Raw genomic sequence first — 18,470 nt, 5'->3', positions numbered from 1 at the left:
GGCTTGATTTTTGGGTCTTGTGAAAGTAATTGATCAGGTGGCTAAACTGTCCCTGGGCTGTGTTTGCCCAACAGACCACCTCTTCTGTGGTGCACCCAGAAATCTTCAGGGCAGACAGGGAGGGAGAATGTTATATAGAGTTCAACAGCAAGTGTAGCTCTAACCAAACTGTGCCAAGCTCCCTCTGGAAATCCTGTCTGGTTCTTCGAGTGGGTTTAAACTGCAGTTCTTACCAAAGGAGCTCTTAGATATTTCATGCTGTAGATTTTCGGGATGCTTCAAGACTTGGTCCTTAATATGCTGGTTGGTGACTGTGCTGGTCGGTCAGATGAATCGCCAGCCACTTTTGCTGTCAAGCAGACAAGCAGGTCTGTGAAGGATATGTTTTGAAAAGTTGGTGTAGGACCTTGCTCACGCTATAAAATAGATACTTGTTATAAATACAGACATTCTAATGTGTGTTTCATATAATATGTAGATGCAGTAGATGGCTTTAGAGTATGATGCATCACATTTGGGAAACAGGTGACTTCAAGTCCCACAAGAAAATCAGTCACTAGTGTTTTGGTGTGTGTGGCTGAACAGATCTGCCATGTGCAATTAGACAAAAGCACAAAGCAACATCAGCATCAGTTCACTGACATCTTAGCAGCATTAAATTGCAAAGCTTTCCTGTATTGTGTGCTGTAATCTGTGATTGCCCTTTTTCTATTCTTTGACAAATTGCGATTGTACAGTTGTAACTTGTACTGTTAGATTCCTTCTTCCACCCTCTCCAAAATCAGAATTGAAGTTTTGTACCAAAACAAAAAATTGAAGTTTTGTCTCTGCCCTTTAAGAATGCTGGCATTAAACTTTGGCTAAATTGGCACACACAGAATAAAGCTCATTTCAAATCTTTTTTTTTTTTTTCTTACTGTTTTCCACTGTACTTGGCACATTATTGAATTGTCATGCAGTTGGACAGATGGCAAAGAGCAAAGTCCTGTCACTGTATGAATACTGACATTTCTAAAATTGCGTAGAGAAAAAATAGATTAATTGAATTCTATCTATGCATAGCATGAGTCTTCAGAAGAATAATAAACACTTTTTATTTGAGAATACAAAATCACAGATTGTTTTCTCAGTTTAGAGAGATTGTAGTTTTATGCAGAAATCTTCCTTTTATAAGTTGATAGTAATTAGTAATAAAGCACTTAATAAGGCATCTTGAAGTTTAGTGGCTACATCCAGTCAGTATTGCTTCTGAAAATTCATTTTGAATTCTCATTCCAGTGAAGCACAGCATGTGATTGAATGAAATAATATTTGAGCAGGGAAACTTGGCAACTGAAGGGACTATCACAGTTTGTGGAGAGGTTTTTGTGCCATGGTACTCTTCCACCAGTGCTCATGTCCTGATCCCATTGAGGACTCCTGAGGAGCTAAGGGGCAGAAGGGTTGGTGACGAATAACAATGCTGGCTAATGTCATGTGGAAACAGCTTGGAGCGAGTGGGATTCTGCAAATGTAAGAGAATTCCTAGTGGAAATGGAGTGTAATTTCCAAACATCTCTGATACTCTGCTTCCTTATTAGCAGCCACCTAGGAAAGCAAACAAAAGGGAAGCAGCAGCTTTTGCAGATCCCTCATCTCTGAGGCACTGACAGAAAGTCACGCCCTGATGTATTAACAGTCTCATCATCTCTGCATTTTTTGTTTAAGATTATATAGGTAAATGAAAGCAATAAATATGTTAATTTTAGCAACACTTTTACAGCAAGGTTAAAGCTCATTTGTATTGAGATAGCTGGTACTTCCCTTTTTTGTGACACCACCTCTAGTTTTATTAGACAGCGCAAACTCTGAAGTGCTTTGCTGGCTAAAGGCCACATCTGCAGCATGAGTTTTAAAATTATTTGTAACTCACAGCTGCCTGGCTTCTGGCTGTTGGGAAGATAAGAATCCAGACTTTGCATTCCCTTAATAGAAGCCATAATGTTGAGTGGTGCTTGGTTCCAGACAGCCACTGCTGAAAATTACTTTGCAGCTGGAAACTATACATTGATCACCTGGCCTTTCACTTCTGGAAGAATAATGAATTTTTAATCTGGAGTAGCTTCACAGGGAGCTGGCTGCTGAATAACTCTTGGCAAATTCAGGTAGAGGTAGATATGTATACCACTTCCCTACTCAGAATCTGAATGGCAAACACCATTGCTGAGGTGTTTAAGACTTCCTTTCTGGTTCATTCATTTTTCTGGAATGGTTTTAAGTGGCTGTGTCCTGGATTATTACAGTTATCTCATGTATTATTCATGTGATTATTCATTTCAGCACTTGGAAATAGTGTTCTAATATTGCCATAGCATCTGCATTTTCTCTGTGGGAGTGCTTCAGACTAGAAGACTAAATCCAGCTTAACAGCAAAGACAAAAAATACGAAGATTTTAAACTTTTGCATAAATTGCTTATGCTGGTCTCAGCAATAGCCCTCTTCATCCTAATACTTTGCCTGACATGGAAAGGTTTCCAAATGTCATGGTTGTTCTAACTGTGATAGTGCTTGTCAATGCTCGTATTTCATAGTTCATAAAATCATAGAATGGTTTGGGTTGCAAAGGACCTTAAAGTTTCTCTAGTGCCAACCCCCTGCCATGGGCAGGGACACCTTCCACTAGACCAGGTTGCTCCAAGCCTCATCCAACCTGGCCTTGAACACTGCCAGGGATGGGGGAATTCTTACTGAATTACTTGTAGAAGTAACTCTGCAAATAAAATCGACATATTTTGTTATAGTATTATAAGAATTGTTCTAAATAGACATTTTTCTTGACAGACTGTGTTCTGGAATGTTTATTGCCTGAAGAGAGATGTCTCTGGGTCAGCATTTAGCACTTCTTCACACGTTAGAAAGTCAGAGATTTACAGATGCACAAAGCAACCCACCCATTGGTACCTATTTAAGTTTGGTAAATAAACAAATTTAAAATTAAGAAAGGATGGGTTAGCAACTTCCAAAGAATTGTCCCAACTCTTCAGTGTATTTCAGTAGATAAGTGTGGTCAAGATTTAAAAAATCCCATTTTGAACTGTATATAAATCTAGGCTGATAAAAGCAAGTACTTTAGGTATCAGACTTCAGATACCGGACTTGGGCACATGTGACTAATATGCTCTGTGCCACCTAGAGGCACGCTGAGCTGTTGCACAGCTCTACTAGTTACTGCTTTATGGCAAAAAGAAATTACCACCATGCCATTTTGTGAAATGCTGTTATAGTTGTTCTGCTTATTCTGAAAACTCAGATGAGTTCTTTTTTACTCTTCAGTGGTTTGCTTTAGTATTTATTAGCATTCAAGTGCTGAAACTTGGGAGTTTTGGGGGGTTGGGTTGGTTTTTGTCTGCTGTTTTTTTAAAGAAAGCACAATTCAGTATTGTTTATACATTTATTTTTTTATTTAATATATACAAACATCTAAAATGTTTGCATCCCATCTAAATTTCTGCTTTTAAGTCTCTCTGCATCCTGTTAAGAACAGGTTGTAGAAAGCAAACAAAAGAAAGCTCTACAAGTAAAACCAGTCGTGGCTTAAATACTTCTTAAATTTTATTATGATGTGGTAGCTGAGGGTGAGATAATATTTTCTTCTAAACTTCTTGCTTTAGTTTGATTTCTCTTTACCTTTTTGGTAAAGTTTTTTTGTGATGCATGTCAGCTAATTATGAACAATCATTAGAAATTATTATTACCTGTATTTGAAGCTCAGCTGTTCTGGAAGAAAAGTATGGTTATCTACTATCCACATAGTGAGACTTTTTTTCTTTTTATTAATACCATTTCCCTGCTTGGAGAACCTAAAAAATGACTCTTGAAGCTTTAGTGATGACATGTATTAGCCTGCATTAGTATGGAAGGGTGCCAGAGAGAATTTCATGCTGGAAGTTCTTTCTGAGATATTCTTTAAATTGTTCTGAACAATTGAAATGTTCAGATTCAGATGCTTTCATTTCTGTTATCTGAAAAGTATGCGGGCAAAAAATGATTATAGTTTTTCATTTACAAATATTTTCTGTTAAGAAAGCAGGAAGCTTGTTTTTACTAGTGTTAGGTGATGGATGTGCACAGATGTAGTAATAAATATTTTACTCAGAGGAAGAACTTTTCAGAGGCAGTCTTTCTATTTTCAGATAGGCAAGATTTAATGACACTTAAAAGTTTATTGAAATAACAAAATCAAGCACTGTCTTGGCAGGTGACTGAGCCCTGTGCTAACTGAAGAGTTATTTGCCAATACTTTCCTTTATCCTACAAATAAAACCATAACATTTCTGAGCTGAAAGTTTATGAAACTTAACTCACTGTTGTATTGCATAAGGTTTAGCTGCATCATTTTTGTTTCTTTAAAATACACTTACTTCTTATAAAGCAGTCTAGTTTTAGTACTGATTCCTCTGACATAGAGGCATCCTCACAGTGTCCCTCTCACTGCCTACTGGCCAAATGGTTTGGGGTGATAATCTTAGCTGATTCATTTTCTTTGCATATTCAGTTTTTCTTTACCAGCAGCTGGACCTATACCACACACTATTTCACAAAGCTTATTCTGAACAATGCTACATGATGGTGATCTTCAGTTACTGCCAGCCAGACCTGGATTAGCACCTGGTGATTTAGAGGCAAAAAGCTTTCTACCCTTTGCTTAACTGTGCAGTGATCTTGTCCTTAAAGTGCAGCCAAAGATTAAAGGCTTTCAGCTGCTCTCTAAGCTTTTCCTAAAAAATAGTTGAATTCATGAGTACAGGACCTGGTGCTGACTGCTCTGTGCAGGGGTTTTTTTGTACATCAAGACCAGTCCAGTAGTTTAATTTCACATGTTACCATGTTACTTAATGCATAAAAGGTCTTACGCTAAGAGAAATGAAACCCATACTGACATCCGCTAAATTGAGTTTAATGAAAGCTGCCTACAAATCTGTCATTTATCCAAGTCCTTTCAAGGAATCTTAATAGATTTTGACATTTTGGGGATGGTAGAACAAATTTATTTCTTGGGTTTTTTTGTGATTCAGGTTTGTGAAATGAATTAACAATCTAAAGAAGTATATTGGAAAAATTCCTATTCTGGAAATTATTTGTATGTATGATTTCTTTAGGGTTTTCCAGGAGATATTGGTGTACCTGGATTAAATGGCCCTGAAGGTCCAAAGGTAAGATTATTTGACAGCTTTTTCATATTAACAATAAACAGTATAAATTTCTGAGGAAAAGATATGAGAGGTGCACACTGGCATTATGAGAAGCTAATCTTACTGTCAAAATACAAATACTTTGCTTCAGGTATTTATATGAGGAAGTTAATCTGATGTTTAATGCTGTTATGAGAGTAAAATTACCCTTTGTTAGATGGAAGCATGTAATGGCAAGTTAAGTGTAAGGCCATTGGAAGAAAATACTATGAAGCTAGAAAGCAGCACCTATGTTTAAATAAAATGCATGCCAAATGCGGATTTCTGTAGTCTCACTTGAATCATACAGACTTTTTTAAAACAGATTTTGAAAGAAATAGTAACTAAAGATATGGAAAAATGGCTAAACCTCACATACCAGATTAAATAATAGATTAAATAATAATAGTTGATAAAACTGTCTACCAGAAAATGATTGTGCCAGATTAACTCAGCTTCTTTAGTAGATTAATATTTTAGACCAGTCTTGGTCAATAATTCACATATCTGCAGTTTTCAATGAAGCTTTGGATAAAAGAGTATAATGATAATTTTTTGTTTAAAATGGGAAAGGTAGAAACTAGTACAAGAACTGCAGATGGGTCAGAAATTAACCCAGAGAAAGATGATTTAATAATATCTGAAGATGGGCTACTTGTTGTTGAAAGACAAGCACCTATTAAGTTCTTCACTCGCCAGCCTTGCAGCTATTCTTACAGGCACAAGTATGATGGAACAAAATTTGTATATGAAGCAGAATTGAGCATCTTCAGATGATCTTAAAAACTGCACTTTGTACTAATTCACCCCACTTCTGTTACTTCAGACTGATACATGCAAGGACTAAAGCAATAAATCCTAGTGTAAACTTAGCACTTTGCACCTGGCAAGAAGGAAGGACACTGCCAGATCTCTCTGAAATAAAAGCGCAGTAAGGCAGTTAGAAATTAAGTGAAATTCTAGAACACATGAGGCAAGGTGCCACTGCACGAGGCACAAGAAGACTTTATCTAAGTAGTACGCACAGTTCTGGGCATTCATGTTCCATAAGGACTCAATCAAGTTGGACTAGATGCAGAAAAGAATACTTGAATTACTGTATTCTGAGAGGCTGTTCATTTATCCTACCAAAATGAAGGGCCTTTTTGATCTTTGTAAGTAAGCCAGAGTGCAGAAATTGGTGAGGCAAAAGAACTGTGCGAGACCAACGATATCATTAGTCTGAAGTCAAAACATGCAAGTTTTCCGTAAATAAACAGAGATGGAATTTGCAAGTGTTCCCATCAGCAGAGTTGTGAAATTCAGTGGCAGGCTACTCAAGAAAACACAGGACAGGGAACAGTAAATAGTTGAAAGATAGGCTTATTTGTACCTGGAAAATTGTAACAATCCCTCCAGGCCAAAGTTAATAATTCTCAAGAACATTCCAAATAATCCAGTTGCCAAAGCCATAGCCAATCTTTTCTGCATCTCATATTATTCAACTGTGTCAAGAGCCTTGTCGCAGAATAGCTCAGACATCCATTTACTAGGAAGGCTGAGAAATTATTGTCTGATGTGGCAAACTGCTGAGAAGTTAAAATACATTTCCAGAGATGGGTATGGTCTTTTTCTTCGGTTCTGGTTTATTGTTTTGCTAACTTGTTTGTATGTATATGTGTATAATATTAGTAGCATTACATGAATGAGTTTTATCTGACCATTGCAGTGGCAGTTGCTCCTGTATTTCTGAATTACCAGGGCACTTAAACTTTTGACGTAAGACTGTGTCTAGGGTCAGGGGAAACAGAAGAGAAATACAGCAGTTCTTGAACTGCAGATCAGATTTAACCTCCAAGCTGATAGATGAATGATGTAGCTGAGGTGTAATCCCTGCTGTCCAGTTTCTTCACTGCACATGATATCCTAAGGGTTAAATTAGATGGTTTTGTTGGAATTGGGTTGATGTTTAATACTTACATTACTGATCTGTTGTCTTTGCGCAGATTCCAGCAAAAAAGTACTAAAAGGTAGCCTACAAAGTTTAAGACTCTGTATTGCTTTGATACAGAAATTACAGCTGAACAAGATTCATTTGGTCTTAGAGACAAAAAGTTTAGACATCGTGCTCTAATCAGGGAGGATTGGTGGCTTACATTTGAGAAGGAAAATTACCAAAGTGGAAAAATTCTTACACTGTTCTACCAAGAGAGAAGTGCTTCAGAACATTGGAAATGTTTGGGCTTTCGGGATTCCCAGCTGTCTTGCGTTGACTGCAATTATAAAAAATTTCCTCCAGCTTTTATTTTGAGAAGACTGTTCTCACTGTGCTGCTCTTTTCCTCATGATTTTGTTTATGCTTCCTGAGAAGCAATACCCATATTAAAAGTCAAGAAGGGTGGGTAAGTTTTGTATTTTAGCAGCTGGCGTGGGAGAAATTCAGCCTCTTGGTGGAAAGTTCAAGCTCTGTGAGTGTGATCAGCCATCTCTAAATACCAGCAGAAGTTCTGGATTGTCAGTTTTCCCTAAATTAGTGCAGTAATCAGCAATCTGACCTCTCTGAAATAATGTTCAAAGGATTCATTGCATAATTTGGTCTACAGCACATTACTCGGCTTGGAAATGGTATTTTAGAAGGTGTTTGATCTTGGTCCACCGCTTATTTAAGAAAAAAAACAACGCACACTTACATTTAAAAGTGGAATAAAAATGTTTTTAAGAAGTTCTGAAATAATTTAGTTTGTTTCCTATGTTATTCTTGCAAGTACTTATGCTCTGTAACAGAGAAAAGTGAGAGGAAAAGATGGTTAGAATACGCTGACTACAACTATTTTTTCCAGCAGTGTGTGTGTATACCATGGAAGTAGTTGAGATCTTCCTTCCTCTGCTCATTTATGCTTGGATAACGTATTTAATAGAAGTGGCTATTAGGAGTTTCACCACTTCTGGAAGGGACGGTCGACTGGGAAGTTATATTTGTGAAATACAGGATATCCCCATCTGCCGACTCCTCCAGTTTTTTCCAGACATTTTGGCACATGTCTGATGACTACAATCATTTTCTGTTTGTTGCCTGAAACCTCAAAGGGGACATGGAAATTTCATTTACTTTTAATATTCTTTTCACAGTCTTGGACATTTTTCCAGAAAAGTGCAGTGGAATGGTGTGTGCAGTAGCAGCGTTGCTAGCATTCCTGTTGTGCAGTTACATTGTACTGAAAGCTGCATCTCCTAATATGCTTTGCTATTAGAATGACACAACAGTGCTGTCAATGAAAAATGTGACTGACTGCACAAGAGTATTTCTTATGTGGTGCTACTAAAAGCTCTCCTGTCACTTCTGTGGTGGTATGCGAAACAGCAATCCACCACCCCAGTCCTTCACTGATTGATGGAACTCAATACCTTGAGGTTGTCTGTTCTATTTTCTGTTCCATTTTACTTGGCATGCTAACTAAACTGTTACTGGACCAATGCCTGCACTTTCTGTCTAGACTTCAGCTTCATTAGTAAGCAATTAATAAGGCTTACACTTGGTACTTTCCCACCTTTGCTTTATTCAGAGGCTAATCATCTCTCTCCCAAGGAGCAGTTTCTTTGTTCTTCTCGCTTTATCTGATATTGTTAAGCTTAGCTCTCCCAGAACATTAATAATATGTTTATACAGATATTATTATTTTCCCTGCGCCAGGTCAAGTGTTTTTCCCAGTTACCATCATTGTAACTGGGATGACTGAGGTTTTTGACACACTGCTAGCTGCAAAGTCATTTTGGCAAAGTTTTGAAATGTTGCTGTGAGCAGTCATGAAAACTCAGATTTGGCAGATGATAAGGTTCTTTATCTCTGGGAATCTGATTATAATCCTTACAGAAAAGTAAAGGCTGAAAATCACAAGTAGTTTTGGATAAGCTAGTAGTCTAAACTCACCTTGTAAGTAATTTCCATTGCAATTGTGTCATCATATGTTATGCTAAAGACTACCAAAATCAAAGATCTATGAGTTATACTGGTTCTGCTTTAATCATAATATGGTGGCGTGCTTTACATTTTCAAAAAAGATGAATTGTTCTTTTGTAAGCTTCAATTTCAAAACAACATAAGAAAAAAGCTTCAGAATAATCTATGCAGTAGAAGTTTGTAAGATACTCAGTTTTCCAGTACATACTGAAATTTTGCTGCATCTTCTCCTGGCTTCCTTGGGGAAATGCTGAGAACAATAGTAAGAAGTGAGTTCTGCCACCGCAGTTTTGCATTTCTGTCCAGGTTTGTGAGAGGTCTGAAACTAGACCAACCTGATTGTTAATTGATATGTTTTCACTCGTTTTGTTTTGATGATTAGGGACTTCTGGGTGACCGAGGACCTCCAGGCCCACAAGGCCCTAAAGGACTTGAGGTAAGATGGAAAATTATCCAATCAAGAGATTATGTTTAAAAGAAAGTTGTGAGGGGTAAAGGGTTAGACAACAATGGTTAGGTGTTGATGGTGTTGTCAGGCAAAATTTGAAGTTTCTTCTGCATTTTGGCAGGTGTTTCAAAGAGGTTTTAGCAGCCTTATGGGGCATCCATTCTGTCATTTAGTTTAGTTAAGGTAGTGGAATCTCAGATAAAATGTGTCCAGAGTCAGATGTGGTTGCTTTAGTTAGTCTGGGGAGATGGGGGGGGGTGGTGGTGGTGGTGGTATGGACATAGGAACTATATATCAATTTATTTATAGTATGATAGATAAACTTAAGTAAACAGAACCCTGTTAACTGAAGGTGAAGGAAAGCAGATCTTCTTATAGATTTATTGAATATTCTTAATCCATCATTATAAAAGCTAAAAGTAATTAATATATTCAGTGGTTCTGGGGCTAGACCTCTAGACTTTTAAGTAGCTTAATTATGGGCTTCCATGACAAATACTTAGTAAAAGCTAACAGTGGCAAAATTGTCTGTTAGAAGCAAGAAGCTGTAGATATGATTTCTTAATTCCTCTGTTTCTTATTGCTTGTAATTGAAAAGGTAACATAACCACTTTTCTCCAAAACTGGGAGAAAATCTTTCATATTGGGGAGGATTAGTGAACCATCATATGATCACGGCATGACACCCCGGCATGGCATTGGTACTAACCTGTGCTTTGATATAACTGTGTAATGAGTGAACCCTGAACAGTTAACGCTGCAGTTCCCCATCGTGCATAACTGTTATGCACTGTGCAGTGTAGGCACAGTGTCTCGTTTCTTTTTTTATACACTTGACATGGCTTTCTTGCTAATTTGTCTGAAGTTAGATTAGTCTCTCTTAGAGTGTTTCTGTCAGACTTGGACTCATACAAACACATATGAAGCAAATTGAAGGTGGTACAATAAATGCAAACAGCTATTTGCAGATTTTCTTTTTTAAAGATAGACTTGGCATCAAGATTATTGAAGTCCAGATTTCTTTTAGGGAGAAGTAGGACCAGCTGGACCTATTGGAGGAGTTGGCCCAAGAGTAAGTATAATTAATTTTGTTAGGAAAGACTATTTTTTGGTGGAAGTACTGCTTTAAAAGGTAAATTTACTGTGAGAAGTAACTGTGTTAAAATGATATCTCCTGAATAAATGTGTGTCTTTTCTCAACATGTGCTCAAAGCTAAAGGAGGAGAAATGGCTTTCCATACGAAGGATTTGAAAGGATATTATGGTCATGGTTTACAAAATAATTTTTTTTTCTTAAAAGAGTCAATAACAAACTGGTTATGGTGCTCCTCTGAGACAGATGAAACCACCATGCACTTCCTAGGACTGAACCAGCAGATATCTCAAAATATTTAAACTGGGGAAGAACCCAACTTGAGACTCAGTTCACTGGGAGAACTGTAAAGGGCTGATGCTTTAAGAAATAATTTTCAAACTGATCTGGTAGACAGTAGCTGAAAACAGTAAAGCTGGAATGTCACAATGCTGTTTGTGCTGACATGTTTTGAAAGATAAAAGATTAAAATTAACAACTGGTTTTGTTAGTTATAAAACCATACTAGTGACTAAGAGTATTTTAGTGTATTTGAAGTTTATTAGAAAAATTCTAAGCTAAAAATTAATGCTAGCCTACACCAAGGGACTATAGGAATGTCACTAAGTTTATGGGAAGCAATATGATCTTCTGCCTTTACTTGATTTGGTTATGTGTGATAATCACTGGCTTGGTCTTAATTCTGAATGACTTCCTATTTCTTTCAGGAACTTGGGAAAGTCTTTCCCATTTTTCCCCATTCTAGAGTGGATATATTCCTATGTCATTTTCCCTGTTCATTAGCTAGTCAAAGCTGGGAATTTGCTTTCTGTTAGAAATAGTATTAAAATGTTTATTTGCTATGTTGATTAAATTTTTAAAAAACAAAAACAAACTCCTATTTACAGCTCAGGAAAACATGCAAAAAATTGAACAGAATTTCAAAATACTTTGTGACTCAATTCAATAGTCAGTTTAATCTCCCTAAGCGTCTGCCAAGAGCCTCATGGAAATTCTTATTTTGGCTGCATCCTCCTTTGAGTCTCCTCCTTGGGCAGGGCTTCATGGTTGGACAGCATCTCCCATGTAGTGTTGTGGTAACTGGAAAAGAAGATGCTGCAGCGGGTGACTCATGGACAGTGAGACACCTACCTTCACATTCTCTGCGTCACCAGGCATGCTCAGGTCACCATCAGCTGGTGTCAAAGTGACCCAAGAGGAAAAATTCCTGTGTAACCTAGCAAACTGAAATATTTGTAATCCATTTCAGGTCAGTTTGACCTAAATTGTTTTGTGTTTGATACGTCTCAATGGGAAATGTGCATATTGTTAGCATGTCTTATTGCCCCGTGGTTTCTCTCACTCACAAGCTGTTAAGAGTGTGTGGATCCGAGGTGGGTCCCAGGGTTGGTGTCTCCATGCATTCTTATAGGTTGCTGGCTAACATCCCCTCCTGAAATGAGAGACAGGGGAAAATGGGAAGTTTGCTTGATAAGGAGCCTTGCTTGTTTTCCCCTCTTGTCCCAGGGCCCACCTGCTCTCTCCTGGCTTCTATAGCTGGCTCCAGCTGTTTCACAGCTCCAGGCCACCACTGCTGCTCTGATCTCTTCTACCACCTCTGCTTGTCCTTGCTTCTTCACTCCCACTTGTAAACATAGACTGTGATTGCATTGGAGAGAGAGAGTCCAAGTCATGAAGTTGTTGAATCCAGTACAGTTTAGTAGGACTGAGTCAGTAAGCTGCTGAACACGTCTGTTTGTTTTAAATTATGCTTACTTGATTGCAGTTTCACATACATTTGATTTACACAAGCTTTGATTCCATTTTCCATAAAAGGAGTCCAGAAAAGTAAATGCTATATCTGAAAGTAAATGCTATCAAAACCGTGTTATTGCTGTACTAATTAAATAAGCCTTGGGGCTGGGGAGGTCTCTGAGAGGGACCTGAAGAAGTGGTCTGGCCATGCATAGTCCCAAGGCACCGTCAGCTCTCAGCTATGCCTTGAGCTGACTAATGTCTCTAACTTGTTTTGTGCAGCCTCTAATAGTGAGGTTCTTCATTCTCCTGGCAATCGGCTTTAGTGCTTTGTCTGGTTTACAGACTCTCTTCCTAATGTCTAGCTGATCTGAGTCTTGCCTGTGTCTTTCTCGCTGCAACCTTGCTTCCTGTCCTACAGGACTTATTTGTAGGCATGGTTAATAGGTTAGTCCTCTCTTCAGCCACTATTGTCCTGACCTTCTTAGGGTTTGTCTAAACAGGTATCCTTATAAGTGATATATCGTAATCCTACAATTATTCTTATTAAACAGTTCTAGTTTTCTCTTGGACAGTAATGGAGCAGGTTTCTAGTGCTTCTGGAACTCCTCATCTCTTCTACTGAGTAGTTTTCAGGTCAAAGTGTTCAGCTGCCAGTTCAGGTTTAGGTATGCACCAAGCAGGCAGCCACAGATTTTTCACCTCATTTTCCCTCATCCCTCCCCACCCCTGCCCTTGCTTTTAACATTTGTTTTAAAAAATGTGTGTGAGACCAGAAACACCTGGGACCCACCTGACCAATGCTGCCAGCAAAATAAGTCATTCGCTACTGGAACAGAAGGTAAGTATGAACCTACACTCTGGTTCTCAGATCCCGGCTTGGAGAATTCCCATGTGTCTAAAACAATGGGAGCCAAAACCAACGATGATTTCCGACTTAGTCAGGATATATCTCAGGTTCCACAGAGCTCAGCCTGTTTGAATTTAGGAAGAGGATTTTGAGCTGAATCTGATTACATAATTTGAATTTTCATTCATCCCTTTCTCATCCTTTTATTTATATATTATTTATTTATTTCTCATCCCTTCTCATCCATTTATTCCAAAGTTGAATTCATATATTGTCTTATATTAATCCTTGTAAATAAATAAGCTTTTCTTTTCTTTTTTTTTTTTATTTGCTTACTTCTGTCAAAATACAGTAGATGCCACATTAGAGAGTAACTGTGTTTATTCAGTTTCCTCCCAGTTAACTCTATTTCTCAAAGGCTATCCCACTGTTAACACTCTACCTGTCAGTATAGCTCAGCTCAGTCAGTGCAAGCATTGGAGCACTTTATTTTTTTTTTTTTTTTTTTAATCTTCATTGCAGGAGCGGAAAATGCCTTTAAAGGGGGTGGGATTGTTTTAAACTAGAACATAAAGTGGAATTGTTATGAGTTGATTATTTTGAGAGACATGTAAAACAAGAACTGGTATCTCTATAGTCATAAGGTGAGCAGTTCCTCCTGAAGATGGAGAAAAGTTCAGTCAAAGCTGCCCTACTTCCCCAGTGCAGTGTTTTCTGAAGGTGGTATATTTCTTCCTGTGGGCTGAAGACATACAAGATGCTTGTGGAGGGATACAAATAGAGTGATAGTGAGAGATATTTATATTAAAATATACATACCTGTATCAGCCCATCGTGAGGGGAAAGGAAGCATGGGAGGTTGTTGTTTCCTGAAGAGGAAGGGCAGAACTTTCAGCTAATATTTTAGGAAACAGACATTTCCTTTGGGATTACCCTGCTCTGGAAGAGTCATTTTCTCAGGAGTTTGAAAGCAGAAAAGCAGCCATGCCTAGTTTAACCTTCAGTCAGTGGCTTTTGCTCTGTGTGTAATTTACAGTCGTATTGCAGTTCTGTTTAAAGCCAAATCTGTGTGGTTCAAATAGCTTTACCAGTTGAACCCACTTGTTCAATTTTCTGATCAATTTGCATCTGTTGTGTGTCCTTTGCAGCTAGTACAGCTAGTATAGCTGGGGTGCTGCAGCCAAGAAAACTTTACAAGTTGTAACTCCAATTCAGGCCCCAAATTATCAAGGTAGTTAGTAGTGGCCACTAGTTTTCTTTCAGTTAATTTAGTTTAAAACATTTTTATGTTTCGGTCTTGCTCTCTAGAAAGCCCTTGAGGTTCTTTGTGGCAAAGTAGTTAAACAGCGTGTAGTGAACTGCAGAAGCCATCGCTTGGTGGTTGGTTTGTTTGTTGGGTTGGTTTTTTTTTTTGTCACTCACTTTGCTAAGCATTGTGGAAGACATGACTTGCTTTATCTGGGTCTCTCAGAACTTCTTTTCACTGTCTTTTCTCCCTGCCTTCCTAGCTGTGCTATGTTTTAATCACTGGCAAAACCAAAAATCTGCTTCTAAAGCAGTGATACTTGTTGGAACTTGTAGGGCAAAATGAAATCGCTCAGGCAGGCAGAGAGAGAACAAGAGAGATAAAAGGGGAGTCGTGGGAAGTCATGGAACCTATTAAGACAATATAATTTTAAGCCATATAGCGAATTTATCAGAGGCTCAGAAACTAACACACACATTGCGTTGTGAAAGATTGGGCGCAGAGCAGCCAGAACAAAGGAGCCAAATGGGAAAATCCCATTTTCTTTGAAGAAACCTGTTTGTTATCTGCTGATTTAGTTGCTCTTCTCTCGGGACAGCTGATGTGGAAAGGAAAGCTCTCATTAGAGTCCTGCGATTGCAATTATTCAGTCTGCTGGAATGACAGCTGATAATTTCCTTTTAGCAGAAATCCTCATCTTTTTGATATGGAATCATTAAAATGTTGAATTAATTTTCTTTCTCCAGTTGTCAGGCTTCAGTGATCTCATTAGCAACTTGCTCAAGAGCCAGATCCACTCCATCGAACCGTTACTTTTGAATTAAAGGTCTTTGCCTCAGAGCAGATGGGGAAAGTTTGTCTAGGCAGGGCTATGCTGTTTAGATAACCAAATGGTTAGGCCAAGGTTTATGTTGTAGAGGAAATAAAGTATATCTGGAGGGAAAATTACCTCCTGAAAGTGAGACATAATTAAGTTATAAACATCTAATTGAAAATTCAGGAGAAAAGCATTCCTATTTGTATGCCTTTGTGGATATGTGTGAGTGACAGCAGATGGAGGGATGTATATTATAAAGTGCTTCAAAGATCTCAGCACTTCATGGCTTCCTGCTCTGACTGATGTTGCTGTATTTCATCCGGGTAACAATATGTTATTATCAGAGTATCATACCCACAAGATACGAGCAACAAAATGGTAGTGGAGAGAAATGAGGCTTAAACTAATCAGTTTGATAAACAAGGAGGAGAGGATATTTAAGCTGATTTTGTCTGGTTGAGGAATGACAGTTATGACAACAGTCTCTCAAGTCTGAACGTCATATTCTGTTAGTATGAGTCCTTATTCTGCTGGAATTAGGAGAGTATATGACCTTACCTTTTATCTCCTCAGCATGTTTTTATAAGTTGAAATGGTTTTGATTCTTGGGTTGTGACTGCTTTTTCCTCAGTAATAACTGCTGTAAGAGTTAATACAGATTCTTCTTACTGTGCTAGTACTTGCTGTAATAATCAAGAGTGTATTTTCAGGTGCAGATTTGTAAATATACTTGCTTCAAGCATTGATATTAAATATGACTAAACTGTAAATTTTTGAGTGCATGTATTTTGATAAATACAGAAATTGGGATTAAATTATCTTTTAAAAATAAAATATTTACAGTATTTTATTCTAATCATTATTTTAGGGAAAGCCAGGACAGAAAGGTTATGTAGGTGATCCTGGACCAGAAGGGTTGAAGGTAAGTGATGGTTTTATGTAGGAAATAAAATGTGTTTGGAGTATAAACTGTGTACAGTTATACACTGCTATATACAATGGCATTACAGTAAAAGGATGTGAGTATGCATGCTTCTATATAAAATATCATACTAGTGATTAACTAGTCTAATACTTAGTGCCAGTTCCAAGGTTCTGGGAGAAGGAGGAGAGGTTTGTTAAAATTCAAAATGTCAATTTTCCTAGTGTTTCATAATAAAGTTAAAGTTATCAGTAGTGTGCACAGGTAACATTTACTTTTGAAGCAGTTGTAAAATAATGAAGGTAATTTGCTGAAAGGAAGATTAAAATAAAACCGAAATCATTTTTTTGTAGTGTTTGCTGACTCAATGTATTAAGTGAGCCTTTAATACACAGTTTTCATTTTTGAGGGCAAGTCCTAAATACATTGGGACATCTCTTTACAAAATCAAAATCAGCCACTGATAAAATTAAATTTTCGCTGGTTGCTTAATTTTGGGTTTTAAAGTTTTAACTGGCAGATGTAATTTAGAAAATAAGAGAAGCTCCTAGGAAAATAGAGGACTTTAATATACACATATGAAAGAAATTACATTTCTAATGAACTACGTCATCTGTTTTCTACATTTAACAGGGAGAACAAGGAGATCAAGGAAACCTTGGAAAAACTGGTGAAGCAGTAAGCTTGAATTCCCTTTCTGGTTTTATTTTTAATTCTTTGTTTATTTGAGATTGAATGAGTCATTTGTTGCAGTAACCTTCTGATGAAGTTTGTCTTCCTTTGAAGCTGTAGGATGTTGGCTATACCTTTGTGGTCTTTCAGAATTGTACTATTTAAAGAAAATCCCCATTATTTTCTGGAGTAAATTCTGCCTTTTTCCTAATAGGTTGAATGAACGCTATAGGTAGTTGTAGGGAATCTTCCAAAGCACGTTCAAGTTAAGTGAATGAGTGATCCTTTTCCAGTTAAATCGTTTGAGAGGCTACATTTAGCCTGAGATGTATTTTGCAGACTTGTTGTGTCTCCCCTTCATAAAAATCACAGAGCTCAAGGTGACCTCCATCCTGTACTGCCTGGGCAGGATCAGTCCTCTTTGTATCACTTCTGACAAATATTTGGCTAACCAGTTACTGAAAAGCTCCAAGAACAAAGGCTCCATGACCTGCAGGCAGCCTAGTGCTTCTCCATCCTTATTTTTAAAACGTTCTTCCAATTGTGTAATCAGACTCCTTTCTGCAAACAGCATTTTACAAATGATGTTGGGTATTGTGTGCCTTCAATTGTGACTGTCCCGATTCACTTAGCCTTTCATGTTTTCTAGATAAGTCACATTCTTGCTGTCCTGTAGACTGTTTCTAATTCACCTAAACATCTATGACCCCAGCTTACTACCCAAACCTCTTAGACTGCTGAAAGGGAAAATTGCTTCTTAGAAGCCATATTATTGCATACACATGCCGATTTTTGTAACAGCATGTTGTTACTCAGTTATCCAGAGTGTCCAATCCTTTTTAAAAGTTATCTTTCCCAGTTCTTCCACTGTAGGCACTTTTGTAGTTGATAATCGTCACTTAAACATATTGCCTTGCAATTGTCTCTGCTTAATTTCATCCCCTGCCCTTTTGTATTTTTAACTTGTGTCTGGGAATTATGAGCAGGTGTGTGCTTATTGACCCATGCTTGAGTTACCCAGATGTTGCTTAGAAGGTGATGAAATTGGTCTTGTTTCTTGAGTTAATGTATGCCAAGGTGAGATACCATACACTGTTTTGGGCTCAGTGCTGTACTAACATAAACATGGTTCAGCATTTTGCATTGTTGAAAAACACCAGGCAGATGTACTCCAGACAGCATATTAAATGGTTGGTTACTGCTGAAATTTTCTGAACTGCTTGTAAGTCAAATCCAACTCCTCTGTGTACTCTGAAGACTCTGCTCCAGGGAAGGGTACTGGGAAGCTGGACTCTCAGCCAGTTAAAAGTATCTGCTTAGATAGGAACCAGTAGTGTTGTATAGCACCATATGGCCAGCAGCATATCTCTAAACATAGTATACTTTAGCAGCAGCTTGATCCTTAGCTTTGTTCAGCAGTTTATACATAGCAAAACTTTCATTTTGTTGTCAGAGCTGTAAGACCTTATGATACCATTTGGAAAATCTGTGGTTCTTTATGTTGCTGAATGATTAGGGCAAACCTGGGTGAGTACTGGAG

General features: G+C 37.8%; 1 protein-coding gene across 1 annotated transcript in view; it reads left to right on the top strand.

Annotated features, from left to right (window-relative positions):
- Positions 1-18,470, top strand: part of COL24A1 (collagen, type XXIV, alpha 1) — a gene marked incomplete at its 5' end in the record, with an annotated part of 98,999 nt that overhangs the window by 20,212 nt on the left and 60,317 nt on the right. The window contains 4 exons of the mRNA XM_010012745.1: positions 5,140-5,193; positions 9,531-9,584; positions 16,205-16,258; positions 16,892-16,936. Of these exons, the coding sequence (XP_010011047.1) occupies positions 5,140-5,193; positions 9,531-9,584; positions 16,205-16,258; positions 16,892-16,936 (207 nt within the window). The remainder of the gene's footprint in view (positions 1-5,139; positions 5,194-9,530; positions 9,585-16,204; positions 16,259-16,891; positions 16,937-18,470) is intronic.

Source organism: Nestor notabilis, unplaced genomic scaffold (genome assembly GCF_000696875.1).
Source record: "Nestor notabilis isolate BGI_N333 unplaced genomic scaffold, ASM69687v1 scaffold22030, whole genome shotgun sequence".
Lineage (NCBI taxonomy): Eukaryota > Metazoa > Chordata > Aves > Psittaciformes > Psittacidae > Nestor > Nestor notabilis.
This window is presented reverse-complemented; position numbering and strand designations above follow the sequence as displayed.